The sequence below is a fragment of the Notamacropus eugenii genome, chromosome 6, assembly GCF_028372415.1.
Source record: "Notamacropus eugenii isolate mMacEug1 chromosome 6, mMacEug1.pri_v2, whole genome shotgun sequence".
In the NCBI taxonomy this organism is placed as follows: Eukaryota; Metazoa; Chordata; class Mammalia; order Diprotodontia; family Macropodidae; genus Notamacropus; species Notamacropus eugenii.
Window position 1 is genome coordinate 56,725,889 of NC_092877.1, and position 15,507 is coordinate 56,741,395.

General features: G+C 39.1%; 1 protein-coding gene across 1 annotated transcript in view; it reads left to right on the top strand.

Annotated features, from left to right (window-relative positions):
- The window catches only part of ABLIM2 (actin binding LIM protein family member 2), a 226,249-nt gene that overhangs the window by 162,329 nt on the left and 48,413 nt on the right, over nt 1-15,507 (top strand). Inside the window, exons 13-14 of the mRNA XM_072620149.1 lie at nt 2,824-2,925; nt 4,404-4,457. Of these exons, the coding sequence (XP_072476250.1) occupies nt 2,824-2,925; nt 4,404-4,457 (156 nt within the window). The remainder of the gene's footprint in view (nt 1-2,823; nt 2,926-4,403; nt 4,458-15,507) is intronic.

Here is a 15,507-nt window from a genome sequence, read left to right on the forward strand (position 1 = left end):
CTAGTAGATGTTGAAGTCAATGCAATTTCATGATCTAATTCATTCACTCAGCAGCCTGTAGTAGGAATGAGAAATCAATGCAGGAATTTACCCAGAGATGTGAATGTTCAGGTTGGAGGCCGGGGGGGTTGGGGAGGGGGCGGAGGGGGCCAGGTTGGAAAGACAGGAGGATGAAAAGTTTTAAAGTAATAACTAAAGAAACATTTAAGTAACCAGCCAGGGATCCCTACCCCAGCAAATGAAGCTGGAGTGTTGATTAAATAAATTCAGGAAAAAGTGACATCCAAAGAACTGAATATACTGACAAGACCAAAGAGTAGACTGAGGACAAATGAAAAGGAAGAAGGGGAGGTAGGAGTCTGTGGCAAGAGGGTAGAGTTTCAGAGCTGGCACCATTTCAAAAGATGGTGAGGTATAACGAGTGATCCTTGCTGATCAGTGACTGAAGTAGGGCAAGAGAATAGAAGAAACTGTCAGATATAAAGAAAGGAAAAAACTATTGGCAGAGGACAGGATATAGAAAAAATCTGATCTAGGTTCTTAAGTCAATCAATAAGTATCTATACAAAAATAAGGTAGTCCCTACCCTCAAGGAGCTTCTATTTTATTGGTCAGTGAAAAAGTTTCGAGGATGACCTAGAGATCAGAGCGTAACACGAATAGGGATGCAAAGAGGATCCTGTACACAAATCACATGAATTTCACAGGCAAAAAGTCCCTGAGGGATAATGGTTAAGGAATGGTCCATGTTGAAGATAAATGAAAGAGCTGAATACATTGCCTCTTTGACAGAATAAAACTTGCTAAGAATGTGGCTCTGTTTCTAGACTTAGCTTTGACATTTTCATTGAACATTTTCCACTTATCTCTGACTTCAGTAAAAATATTTCTGTTATCATTATATAAAAACCTTTATTGCTTTCCTCTTTACCTTGCTCTTTGTTATAGACCAAGACATAGAAAAAAATCACATAAAGCTGGATTCAGGTTTCCTCTGAAATGGAAGCTCTATTTGGAAGGAAATAAAATTTGTATAAGCAGACAGGAAGGGTCAGAGCATTTCATGTGGGGACTCTCTAAGTTAGCATGGTGAATCTGATTGTGAAGTCAGGAAGAACTGTGTTCAGGTAACATCTCCATATGACATATACCTACTATGTGATGAGTTATTTAACCTCCCTGTGTCCCCAGATAACTCCAAAACTTTAAGTTGTTTGTAAAGCAGGTAACAATAAGCATTGGCAAAGGGAGTTTCTTCAGTAGGAAATCACTATTCCAATGAAATCACAAGCCCAGACAAAAACCAATCCAAAGCAAGCAAACAAACAAAAAACCTTCCTATGCGATATCCTTCCAGTTTTGTCCATTAGACCTCAGGGGCCTGACTAGAGCTCTGCTGCTAGGAATACTCAGGAATTTGAAAGGGTTGGTTGTGAACATTCAGATATCTCCATCATGGAGGTAGAAACCAAAGAAATGCATTTCAGGAAATAGAAATGAGTGATGGAGTTCCTATTGGAACTCCCATACATAATCAGGAAAGAGGGTCAGTCCCACTCTCTCTCAGACAGAAGAGACTCAGAGTCAGCCGACTACTTTTCCCAGCTGTGTTTTTCTACCTTTCTGTGGGCATGGTCATCATTAAATCAAGGGTCCCTGTCACCCCTCCCATCAGCTGGCAGTGCACTCCCATGGGGCTGTTAGTTCATGCTGTAGCCTTAGTCCCATCCTTGCAAAAAGCTTCACCATTAACTGTCATCAGTTCTACATTCCATCCTCACTAAAATGGTTCTTCCAGAGGCTTTGTGGGATAACAATGTCATGTGAACCTTCCAATTGCTTTGAACTGCTACAGTCCAATTTGATGTTTTTCAGTCCCCCTTTTCTTTCCTTCCTCCCAACCCCTTTCCAAATAAGAGCTGTACTTTTAATTTGCCAAGCTGTGCTATAATGCCATAGAGGGCTTCTTTAAGGATAATTGGATGAGAAACAAATTAAATTTAGCTAAAAAAAAAAAAAACAAATCTGGTAAATTGATCCATTTGGCACATTGTTCCTTACCTGGGTAATTTTTTGCCCAATTGGCTATGGCATTATTAATTTTTGACTTGGTAATCCAACTTTACTGGCATTAAAAAGAAAATGGGGGAAATGAAGTAGAGTTGGAGAATGTTTTTTCTTCAATATACCAAATAAAATTTAGCTTGAAAATGTAGATATCCTGCCACTGAGGTCTTCAGTTGATCTCAGATTTTGCAAGATGACCTTCAGATTGATGGTCCTGATTGCCATTTCAAATTCTGAAACTATTCTTTTGTGGATTCTCTAAGAGAAGTGACAACCTGCTGTGTTTGGATGAATAGAACAGAGATGATTGAATCTCAGAAATCCACAAAAGACATTTACTGGATCTGGGAAATGTACTTTGAAAGCAAACCCCACAAGGATGTCTGCTAAGTGGACAAAAGTCCTGAGGGGACAATCAGGTCTAGCTGCTAAGCTTCCCTGCTTAGCCATCCAATAATCTAAGTAGTCACCCTCTTACTGCTTTGCAGTTTGCCAATGGGGCCATATATTAAGCAGAATGAGTAGTTAGAGGACACAGTTCCTGGGTTTCCTATGCCCAAATCTGATTGAAATGTTGGATTAGCAAGTCAGCTGGGCCTGGTCTTGAACTTTGGACAAATGCTAAGCTTACAGAGTTTGGCCAGCATCATGAATAGGAGATCAGGCCTATTGTAAGTAAGCTTTCTGTGCTTGAAATACTCTGCTTTTCCATTTTTTTTCTCCTTTTATCTGCTTTCTTTGCTCTTCCCTTTGGAGGCAGTGAAAGTGGCCGGAGCACTCCCAGTTTATCCATGTACTCAGACAGCAAACCTTCACCTTCTACCTATCAGCAGGCTCCTAGACATTTCCATGTGCCAGGTAGGCATTCAGGGCTTGGCTTTGATCTCTTGCTGCCCTGTCCATGTGGTCTATCTTGCTGGGAACTTGGGGGGGTTGACTTTCCTGTGTGAGTGGCAGAATGAAAATCAAAACCCTTTCTCTTACTTTGGATAATTTTTCTTACTACTAACCTCCTGAGGGGGAGGGAAAAAAGGTCAGGGAGAAGGAATTCCTATGGTATCTCATGAGCATAGCAGAGCCATCCAAGGTGGGAGCATGGTAGACATGTTAGCCCATAGACACAAAGAAATGGGCAAAAGGAGGGGACAGAGAAGACACACTACCACTATGGAAGACAAGGCCTGGATTTATTAAAAAGACAAATCATCATTTCACCAACACCCTCAAGACCATGGGTCTCCTCATTCTCCTAGCTTGACATCTGTGTTTTTTGTCCCTGGCTCTTGAACTCCCGCATCTTTCCCGTAGACTCTGGCATTGCTGAGAAACTTCAGTTTCTGATCTGACCTGGCTTCTGGCTTCCTCCTTCTGCTGAATGGCTCATTTGAATCATGGCCCTTCATCCCCCAGGAAGGAATCCCCCCCGCCCATATCTGGCCTAATCCTCTCATATGCTGCCCTTCAGCAGGGATCTCATGGTACTCAGTGGATGCTACACTATTTTCTGGAGACCTAACCCTCTTTAGGGTGGCAAAGTGTTCTTTCTGTGCCCTCCAACTTCTGGGATACCAAACTGGCCAAGGGCTAGCATGCCTACCATGCACCTCCTCCTGCTCTGCCAGGCCATCAGTGCTATAGGATCAAATGGGGGGGGAGGGGGACAAAGATCTGCATTTGTCCACATAATTGTGCTTTTTAAAGCTCTCCATAGCCTTAATCCTAAAGTGTTGTTTATTTCCATGATAGTAAATGTACCAGTTATACATGTAGTGGACAGAACTCTGAAGATTTGAGTCCAAACCCCAGCTCTACCTTTTATTAAATATGGGACTTTGGACAAATCACTTCACCCCTGACCCTTAGTTTGCCCACCTGGAAAATGGGGATGATGATATTTGAACTGTCTCTTTATGTAGAGTTGTATGGAAAACATTTTTTATACATTATAAAGGGTAAAGGAATTACAATTACAGACACCTAGGAGTAGAATGGGGGTCCTGGCTGGATTACAACATCCAATTTCTGTGCTCCGTAAAAGTCTTAAAGTACTTAATATGTCTAAACTTCACAACTTCCATCATCGCCACCTTAAAACTGGGAACATTCAATGATACAGACGTGACTTGAGTCAGCAATAGATGTTCTATTTAATTTTCTCTGCGTAAGGATCTTTAAAAAAAATGACTCAGCGGGTAGGAGGCCATTATGGTGATTCCAAACTGTGTGAGGAAGGAAGCTTTTTTGTTTTATTTTGTTTAAGAAATAGAATGGAAATTGTCACAACTGCTTTCTCACTTTTTTGTTCTTTCCTCTCTCTTTTCTTTCCTCCTCCTCAGACTCTGGAGTAAAAGATAACATCTATAGGAAACCCCCCATCTACAAACAGAATGGTAGAGTCGACTTTCCTTTTCCTTCAGGCTTTCGTTGTTGATGCTATTTTCTGCATGTCTTCTGTCTTCCTATTTACAGCTGAATCAAATCTCTTTTGTTCTGATGAATGGTCGTGTTAACTCGACAGAGGCAGTCATGGGTCTATTATTTCGTGACAAGAGGGCTAGATTTGGAGTCAGAAGGCCTGGGTTCAAATCATGGTTCTGCCTCTTAAAAAGTATTTAGCCTTGGGCAATTCCCTTCCTCTCTCTGGCTGCCATATGTAGGAAATGGATGGGATTCTCTCAAGGTGATACCTTACCCAACTTTAAACCCTGTGATTCTGAAGAATAAATAATATGAACGTGAATTATATAAAGTCACTGCTAGACTCTTAGGAGTCATGTTTTTAGAAACTGCAGGAAAAGAAAGAGCATATGAAGTTACTCAACAAAACCTCTGAACATTAATGACCTTAAGTCTACATTGTGCAGATGTGAAGGTACTTTTAGATTTCCAGTGGAGCAGGATCCATGATCTGAGAAAATTTTAACCAGAAACTGTGGCACATGCTCCATTTTTAAATAGTGGGATCCTGGACAAGTCACTTAACTTCACAATGCTTTAGGTCAAAGGTAGGTGTCAGACTCACAACCACAAAACTCCCCAGTGAAGCCTGAGCCAAAAATATAAGTAAGACATGTTTAACAGAATAAATGAAAGTATAATACAACATAGATAATATTAATATTAATTTATGATTTTCTAAGCCAATATGTAAGACAATTCTAGTTGAGTTTGATACCTTTTCTTTGGGAAACTCTATGAGATTATAAATTGAAGAAATAGTGCTAATCTCCTCACCTCGCTAAATACTAATAAAATCACAGATTTATTCCCTGTCCTTTGAAGGTGGAAAGGTATCTTAGGGCCACTAAAAGAAACCTAATTGGTGCCCAGAAATAGATATTGACTGACTTCATTGGCAGCTACTGTGATTTAACTTTATTCTAAGGGGAAAAATGGGGAGTGAGGGAAGAGATTTAGTTCCTTCAATTTATTTCTTGTCACTTGAGGCCAAAATAAATAATTTGGCTATCTCTCTCCAGCTGTGCAAACCATCACTTACATTTTTGTTTCCTCTACCCAGGCAGGAAAAAATATTTTTTAATTGTGTGAATTTGAAGATGGTGGCTTCTTCTAGATCTCTCTCAATCAAGGAATCCTAGAATGTTAGAGCTAAAGCAGAGACTTTAAAACAATGCTGATAGAATGTCAGATTGGAAGGGACCTCAGTCAGAATTTAGTACCACTCCTTTTTCAGATGGGGAAACTGAGACCTGAGAAGCCAATAAATGAATGAATATCATCCCATATGGCTGCTTAGGTTGAATATATTCTTATTGTGGGACACATTGATCTAGATGGTCTTTGAGGTTCCCTCTAACTCCAAGATCCTGCTCAGGATACTAAGCCATGAGATTCATCAGATTCTCTGAGCAAAGAGCCTCAAAACATCCAGTCCTGCTATAAAAAATATTAACAGTGCCATCACAGAATCACAAGAATTAAATCTGAAAGGTATCTTAGAAACTGTCTAGTTCCATTCCCTTATTTGACAGATGAAGAAACTGAGGTCTAGAGAGATTAAGAAGCTTGCCCAAGGTCACCCAGGCAGTATAAGAACACAGATTCAAATGAAAGTTCCCTGTCTCCAAATCTAGTGTTCTTCTTTCTACATGCTTCACACTAAGTGGGTTTCCTCATGTGGGTGGTAAGTTCCTCATCTGTCAAGTATTAATCTAAGAGATATGAAATGTTAAAACCTTAAATGTATTTTCTTGACTTTTTTGGTGAAGGAGTAGAGTTTAAAGGATGAAAATTCTAAATCCAGCTTTTTTCACCTTTTTGATCTGTGTATTAATTTGTCTTTTATCTAAGTGCTGGTCAAATCTGTGGGTTTTTTTTAAATACCAATGGAGTGTCCAAATTATTTTGTGCTGTTGTACATATTACTGACAAAAAAATTAAGCAACAGACTAAGTTGAATATCTGACATTTGCTGTAGAGTCTCTCTGACCCATACCTGAATAAGGATCGCCTCTGCAAAGTGTCCAACAAACAACCACTGGACCTTTGATTTGAAGACCTTTATTGAGGGAAAACTTGGGGCAACTGATTTGACTTTGGTACTCAAGCCTAGTAAAACATGTTTAGCCAATTCTCATCATCAATTACGACTCTTCCATTCCCCAACCCTGGTCATCTGGGATCAATCCATCCCTCTTCCATTTCCCCTTACCATACATAGATACCATACCATTACCATACCACACCAACAGGACTCCACCAGTTATCTCCTCCTTCTCAGGCACACAGAAGATACGAAAAGCCAGCTTTCTTGAACTAGAATTAAAGGCACTCACTCCAAGGAAAATGCAAATTTCACACACACTTCAAACTGGACACCAAAGGGGCAGAATCAATCCAGGCAAATATCCTTACACTATACAGAGAGTAGCCACTCTGTGTTTACTTCTCAGAAAAGCTGAAAGGAGGCTAGAAATAATAATAATTTATATACTGTAGTGCTTAAGATCTTAACAAAGAGCCTTTCTCACAAAACGTGTAAATGTAAAGTAAATATTACCATGCTTACTTTACAGATGAGGAAAGTAAAGCTCTGAAAGCCATGACTTGGGTTCATGTGCTCTAACTCTAAGTCCATTGGTCTTTCCACTGCAGAACCAGAATATAATGACACCAGGAAATGGTCATCTTGGTCCACCATCTTGTTTCCAAGAGAGGTCAGTTGCTAATCTCTGAATGGCACTGTAGCCAAGAGTTTCTTTTGTACCCTCTTGGCTGTGTCCTTCCCCAGAGATTCTCCATTGGAGAGCTGGAGTTGGTTGTTGGCTGTGAAGCAGTAAGCTAATGATGTTTGCTCTGAAATGGTCTGTCTTAATAGACCTGGGCAAACAAAAAGTAGACATACATACATACATATATAAACATATACATACATACATACATATTCATATACATACATATATACAAAAGCTGACCTTGGACACTAACACTCAGCACTTGCGCCAAAACCAATTGTATCAGTGGATCTCAGGAAAAGTGAGTTAGACGTTTTGTGGCCCAGTAAGGTTTTTGGATGTTGTTCATTTTTAGCTTGGGTTTTAACTCTCCACTTGCCTGCAGGGTCAGCTAGAGAAGTTCTTGGAGGAAATTTATCATTCTTTGCATTCAGAAGGGAGACAAACAACAGTTCTTCTCACTGAGCTGAATAGCCAATAGCCCCTGGCAGTGCTTTTGTTGAAGAAATCAAATTGGAAGAAATTGATTTCTTTTCTTTAAGAAATTGGCATGGCATGTTAGAGCAGCACTGAGAAAAATCGAAACTAGGGCAGCTTTTGAATTACAAAACCCCAGATTTGTGTGAGAAATGCACTTAAGTCTGACGTCCTAAAAGATTTTTGCCTGAAAATGGTTATTTTTTTCAGGCATGCAGATTGTCCTGTGTGTTCTATTTTCTTGTCACAAAAGGGTTTTTTTATGTGTACTTTTTTAATTAATAAAAAAGAGTTAGACCATCCCTGTTGTTGCCATACCCTTCATTACAAAGTGCCATGCTATCTAAAGCTTAGAAATTGTTGCTCTTAGGAATCCCAGTGAGTCACCACTTTAAAAGAATGGCCATATTGTGGGAACAACAGGAACACTAGTTCTTAGAGACACAAAAGAATGATGCACTAGAAAGAGATTTGGATTTAGAGTCTGAGAGCTTGGGTTTGAATACAGACTCTACTAATTAGTTTTAATGACCTTAGGCAAGTCACTTTCTTTCAATGAACTTCAGTTTCCTCTTCTCTAAAAATAGGGGAATCAGAATGTAAGACAACCAGGATGCCTCCCAGGCTGGAGTCCTACTATACTGGAAAACATTGAATATTAGCCTAACAGCCATGGACAAGCAATGCAAGCTAGATTTCCAGTTTTTCCCTCTCAGCTGAATTTCACGGCAAAGAACAGATCAGCTGAGAAAGGCAGTGAGGATTCAGGCATGGATATGACCTATGACGTGGCCTGTTTTGGAACTTAAAACTCTCATGAAGCATTTTTCAATCTAATTTGGACATGAACTCTTAGAGGTTGAAACCAATAGATGCCTTTAATATTGATCTAGAGAGTCTGGGAGCGTGGGAGGCTCATTTTAGAGCCCCCAAAAAGGAGGAGATTGAACTTCTTTTCTTACCCCATAATTACCACATATAATAAGCAGTTTTGTGCTAAAAAATCATGGTTAAGATTCAAAGGGGAAAATATAACCAACATTGGCATTGTCTCTCAGAACCTTTATCCCAACACTTCTATGTATTCTATAGAAACTTAGTGTTCCACATAATACAGTAAAAGTCAATGTTCTTGTTATTTTGCCCTCTATGTTACTAAGTATGAAATTACATAAAATGCTTGCTGCTTACAGTTGTTTTTAGTATGAAATGGGACTTACTTTCTTCTATTTCTGTAATAGTCTGAGCCTGGATCTGGGTGGAGGCTGTCTGCCACAATTATGGTTCTGGTAGTAAAAGGTCAGAAATGAATGACAGCTTTGTTTTGCTTTGTTATTAAGAGCAGAAGAGTAAACTGTAGTCCAGTACTAAAAAGTCAGAGGCCACACATAAGAAAATAGCCCTCAAGATCCAGGTGTCACAGGCTGGCCCAGGTACCTGTGGCAGGATCACAGATGCAACAAAATGTGAACTGTAGGAGGAACATTAGTGGCCATCTAATTTTTTTCAATTAAATTATTTTATTTGTTTTCAGTGTTCTACAATCACTTCCATATAACTTAGATTTTTTTTCCCTTTCCTCCCTCTCCTTCCCCCTCCCTCCCCACTCTCTCCCTGAGATGATATAGGTTCTTATATAGGTTCCACACATACATTCCTATTAAATACATTTTCACATTAGTCATGTTGCACAGAAGAATTAAAATGAATGGGAAAAACCATAAAACAAAACAAAATATAATACAAAAGAAAATGGTCTGCTTCATTCTGTGATTCGATTCCATAGTTCTTTTTCTGGATGTGGAAGGCATTTTGCCTCAAGAGTTCATTGGGAATTTTTTAAGTCCTTGCATTGCAATGAAGTACTAAGTCTACCAGAAAAATTCCTCACACACTGTGGTTGTTGCTGTGTACAAAGTTCTCCTGGTTCTGCTCCTTTCACTCAGCATCAGTTCATATAAGTCCTTCCAGGCCTTTCTGAAGTCTTATTGTTTATCATTTCTTATAGCACAATAGTATTTCATTACATTCATATACCACAATTTGTTCAGCCATTCCCCAATTGATGGGTATCCCCTAGATTTCCAGTTTTTGGCCACCACAAAGAGAGCTGCTATAAATATTTTTGTACATGTGGGACACTTTCCCATTTCTATGATATCTTTGGGATACAGTCCCAGAAGCGATATAGCTGAGTCAAAGGGTATGCACATTTTTGTAGCCCTTTGGGCACAGTTCTAAATTGTGGCCGTCTAATTTACAAGACTATCTAGCATCCAAAAGGCAAAACAGGCAAACCTGGTCTAAGATGGTCATGCAAAAATCTAAACAACTGAGTGTCCAAATGATATAAGATCTATAGTTCCATTTTTAATCACTCAACGTAATATGACTGCACCTGTACATAGTCTTTCTGGATAACCCTTTCTCCTTGACTTGGAGGAGCTCCAGCTATGGACAGCTCCTTATCACAGCTAAAGAGTATTATAAGGGAGAAAGCTGTGCAAGAGCAGAGGCCACCGCTTGCAATCAATGGTAAAGAGCCAAATCGTGTGGCATCATCTTTAAGTGGTATGGGAGTTCAGAAGAGGGAGGAATTAGAGCTCAACTAGTTAGGGAAGAAAGGCTCCATGGAGGAAAGGGAATGGGAAAGATTGGTAGAATGTGGATGGAGAAGGTGAGAGAGAAGAACATTCTAGGCAGGAAATATTGAAGCAAAGGTACATAAATGTGAATGAGCATGGTAAGTTCAGGGGGAGAGTGATCAAATAGCAGGAAATAAGGTTATACATTGTTGTTGTTTGGTTACTTCAAATGCTTCATGGCCTCATTTGAGGTTTTCTTGCCAAAGATACTAGATTCCTTCTCCAATTCATTTTACAGTTGAGGAAACTGAGGCAAACAGAGTTAATTGACTTATCCAAGGTCACACAACTAGTAAGTGTCTGGTGCTGAATATGAACTCAGGAAGATGAGTCTACCTGATTCCAAGCACCTTGCTCTATCCATTGTGCCACCTAGCTGCCAAGATTATACATAGGACTTTGAAAATCAGGAGAGTGATCACAGAACCATAGACTCTCAGATCTGAAAGGAAACTAAGTCCAACATGTACCTGAATAGCAATCCCTCTACAACATTCTCAATAGGTTGTCACCACTTGCAGATCTCCAGTGAGGGGGAGAACTCATTTCCTCCCATGGCAGCTCGTTCTAAATATGTATAGTTGTAATTGTTAGGAAGTTTTCCTTATAGTAGCCTAAATCTATATCTGTGCAGTTTTCACTCATTGACTCTCTGGCCAAGCAGAATATGACTAATCTTCCTTCTGTATGGTAGCCCTCCAGATAATAGCTAAATAGTTAACATTGATATACCACTTTAAAGTTTTCAAAGCACTTTACGAATATCTCATTTGATCCTCACAACAACCCTGGCAGGAATATATTTTACAAACTAAAAAACGAGGTGGATAGATGTAAATCGCTTGCCCACTTTGTCACACAGCTGATAAGTGACTAAGACCAGATTTGAACACATCTCCCTACTTTCAGGTCCAGTGCTCTATCCATTGAGCCACCTACATTGCTGCCATTTTGGGGCAGCTATCATGTCCCCTTACATCTTCTCTTATCTAACCTAAAATTTCATTTCCTTCAGCTGATTCTTATAAGACATGATCTTAAGGCCATTCACCATTTAGTGACCCTTCTCAGGATAAATGTAATAGAGTTTGTCAATATGATTCCTAAAATGTAGCACCCAGAACTGGACACAGTTCACTACATGGTGTTGAACTAAAACAGAAGATACTGGAATGATGAGAGTCCTCCTTCATTCAGACATGACATAGAAAAGGTAAAGCCACTGAAGATTATTCAGAGGATCATCATAATGAAAAGACTGTTTAAGAAAAATTAGGCTAGCATTGGTGAATAAGATAGATTGGGATTTTCTTCAATAGGCAGGTGATTTCTCCTTTGAAGAGCTTACTTAGGTCCATTCTGTGATCTCTCTAGTTGAGACTGAAGTTCTGCCTTTGGCTGGGGTAACAGAGGATGTACTCTGTGGAAGGATCATTATCCTTGCTGATTTTAGCCTGAGGGATATACTCAAGACTGCACAATTTGCTTTAATAACTCAGTATCTAAATCTTTTTGATATTTGCATTTCCAATTTATTTTCTTTATGATTGACTATTTGCTGGTATTTAGAATCACAAATTCTGGGGTCAAACAGGGGCCTTAGAGATCAGCTAGTACAGCCTGAAACATGAATCTTCTCTACCCCATCCCCAACAAGGGGTCATGCAATTTAAAGACCTTCAATGACAGAGAACCTACTATCGTGAAAGAGTCCTAAAGGACAGTGTGAAACAGTGAAAAAACAGCTGGCTCTGGAGACAGAAGATACACATTCAAATCCCTCTGACCCTTAGTACCTATGTGACCTTTTGTTGTTCAGTCATGTCCAGCTCTTTGTAACCCCATTTGGAGTTGCTTTGCAAAGATTTTGGAGTAGTTTTCCATTTTCTTCTCCAATTGAAATCACTTAACTTCTTCCCTGTGGGCCCCCCCATCTATAAGGTGAGGTGGTTGTAGTATCAGGGGTGGAGAACCTGTATCCTTAAGGCCACATATGGCTTTCTAGATCCTTAAGTGCAGCCTTTTGACTGAATCCAAATTTTACTCCTTTATGACCTCTGAGGTCTCCTCCAGCTCTAGACCCATAATCTTATGATCCATCATTAGCTAGCTCTAATTGCCAAGAAGCTCCTTCTTAAAGTAAGCCAAAAACCTCTGAGATTCCTTTCCTGACCTACCACCAGTTACTCCTAGTTCTGTCTCCTGGGACTAAGCAGAACAAATCTAACATTTTTTTCTTCATAAGAATCCTTCACTTAATTTGAAGATAGCTATCAAAGATTCCTTCTTTCCCTACTGCTTCCTGTCTTCTAAACATCCCCCATTTTAAAAAGACTAATTCTTGATTAAGATGGTTTCCAGTCTGTTCACCATCCTTTAGACGCATTCCAATTGTCAGTGTTAGTGTTTTTTAACTTATAGTTCCTCAAATGGGACACTTTCCTCCTGATAGTAACTGACCAGGACAGAGCAGTGATACTCTCAGCTCTGTCATTTTGGATACTAGAATCAAATTAATGCAACCCAAGATTTACAAAAAGAAAATAAAAGGCAGCCTGGTGGAATAAGTACAAGGCAGAGCTTAAAGTCACATATGCATGGTTGGGTGACAGAACCTCACAGTTCCTCAGGATACTAAATCTAAGTAGTAGATGAGTGGCTGATCTGAATTGATGAAGGGAGTTTACATCCCAGGACTACACACACACATACACACACTCACATACACACACACACGTACACACTCACACAGAAATAATCATAGATCCAGACAAACACAAATAAAAACAATAATAACTATAAAAGGTCAAATTTGCCTTTAAAAAAACATTCTTCTACATCCTACAGCATGGAAGTTTGTCCAATAATGGCACTATATGCTCTTGGCAGTTTGGGTAGCCTGTTTTTCTAACCACAAATCCTTGTGATTTATTGCTACAATGAAGAGTCTCAGCTCTCTGGCCTTTGTACATTGTTAAATCTGAGGAAGCTGGAGTGGTGGCTGTACAATAGAAGTCAATGCTATGGGTCCCCTCCTTATCATATTGCAATGAGTCTGAGCATGTTTTATACAAGTCTTTTTTTCTGAACAAAAAGGAAGGAGGATGATATCATTCACTGAATTTTCATAATGAAGCTGAATTTTGCTTCTAACTCCTTAGGGATGCTTTTCACCTACACAAAGGAAATGTGTGTGTGTGTGTGTGTGTGTGTGTGTGTGTGTGTGTGTTTCAAATAGAAAACTATTTCTTTTTCGAAACTAATGAAATTTTGGGGTGTACCAAACTTCTCAGTATTCAGTTGGAGGCTTTATTTTATCAAAGTTCAGCATTTCAGGTTAGTAGTTGCAAAGTATGTGACGTACTATCAGTCTTATCCTTAGCAAGGTACTGGAGATAGTGTCCCTGGACATATCAAAGATTACACTTTTCCTCTCACACTAACAAAGTCTCAGGTAATGGTATGATGCTCTATACTACAGTCAGTACTACTTTCTATGGAGAACTTGATGATTAAAATTTGAGGGAATTTAATCAAATGGAAGGCAGCTCTGTGCCACAGTGGATAGAGAACTGGACTTGGAATTGGGAAAATAAATCTTCCTGAGCTTAAATTAGGCCTCAGATATTTCCTAACTGTATGACCCTGGTCAGGTCACTTAACCTTGTTTGCTTCAGTTTTCCTCATCTGTAAAATGAGCTGGAGAAGAATATAGCAAATCACTCCAGTATTATCTTTGCCAAGAAAACCTCAGAAGGAGTCACCAAAAGAGTCAGACACGACTGAAACACCTCAACAATAATAACCCTCAAAAATAGATTGATTCACTGAGGTGTAGTGTTCTATAAATGTAAGAAAAGATGGTGGTAATAGATATTTATGTGATCCAACTGACACTGAGAAATTCAAGTCACACTTTAGAGGAGGCAATTTCATTTGTAGCTTTAGCATCATTAATCCATGACAATGGAAAACCAACAAAGCTAATAAAATAGAAAATAAAAGTACCACTCCACTCATGTCCATGCCTGAATCCTCATTCCCTTTCTCAGTTCTTCTTTCCTTTGCTGTGAAATACAGCTGAGAGGGGAAAACCAGAAGTCTAGTTCATATCGTCTGTCACATGCAATGCTTTCCTGTGTGGTAGGACATCATAGGATTTCAAACCTGGAAGGGATCCTAGTTGCCCTATATTCTGACTCCTTTATACACATATATTCAAATATCATGTAAAATTCTTAGTAGACAGATCTGAGAAAATACCTTCTTGAAGACCTGATTCTATTTAATATAGTTTCATTGCTTGTAGATATTTGTTCATTGTGTTCAGTATTGTATATAGAGTTTTAAAACGCTGTTTTGCATGTTATTTTCTTTTTTTATAGTTTTACATTAAAATTAAGTTACTTTAAAGCTAAGGTGCTTTCCAGTCTTCTCACCATCTTGAAATACATGTAGAAGAGAGCAACTGGAGACAATGTCATATAATGTATGGGCTGAAAGAACTAAAAATGTTTAGCATGCGGAAAAGTAGGCTGGAGGCCAAGTAGGCCAGAGATATGATTGCTGCCTTAAAATATTTGGATGAATATCATATGAAATATGGATTTAGCTTGTTCTTCTTGGCCTCAGAGGGTATAAGTAAGAATGATGGGTAGAAGTTACATGAAGACATGTTTCAGATTTTTCTTTTTAATTCCTAAAAGTTAAAACTGTTCAAAAGCAGAATAATTTGTTTCAGTGCATCATTATGAACTTCCTGTGATTGAAAGTCTTCAAGCAGGGTCTGGATGAATACTTCTCTTGGGTGCTCTAGATGGCATTCATATTTGGGTTCAGGTATGGATTGAATTAGATGGCCCCCAAATCTTATACTCCATGATGTTGTGAATAGGTAGGTCTAATTGTAAAAGCAAGCACCCTGATGTACACAGGAGGGCCTTCTGGACAGGTTTTTAGATCTGCTTTTCTAAAAGGAAAGCAACTTTTGAGTGGTCAACAATCTCTTTAATCAAGTACATATATCATTCATTTAGTTCAGGGGAAAAAGTCAGCACCCTGAACTTCAGAGAAAATACAAAGAAATAATAATCAACAGGCAGGGCTTCCAGCTGCCTGACCAT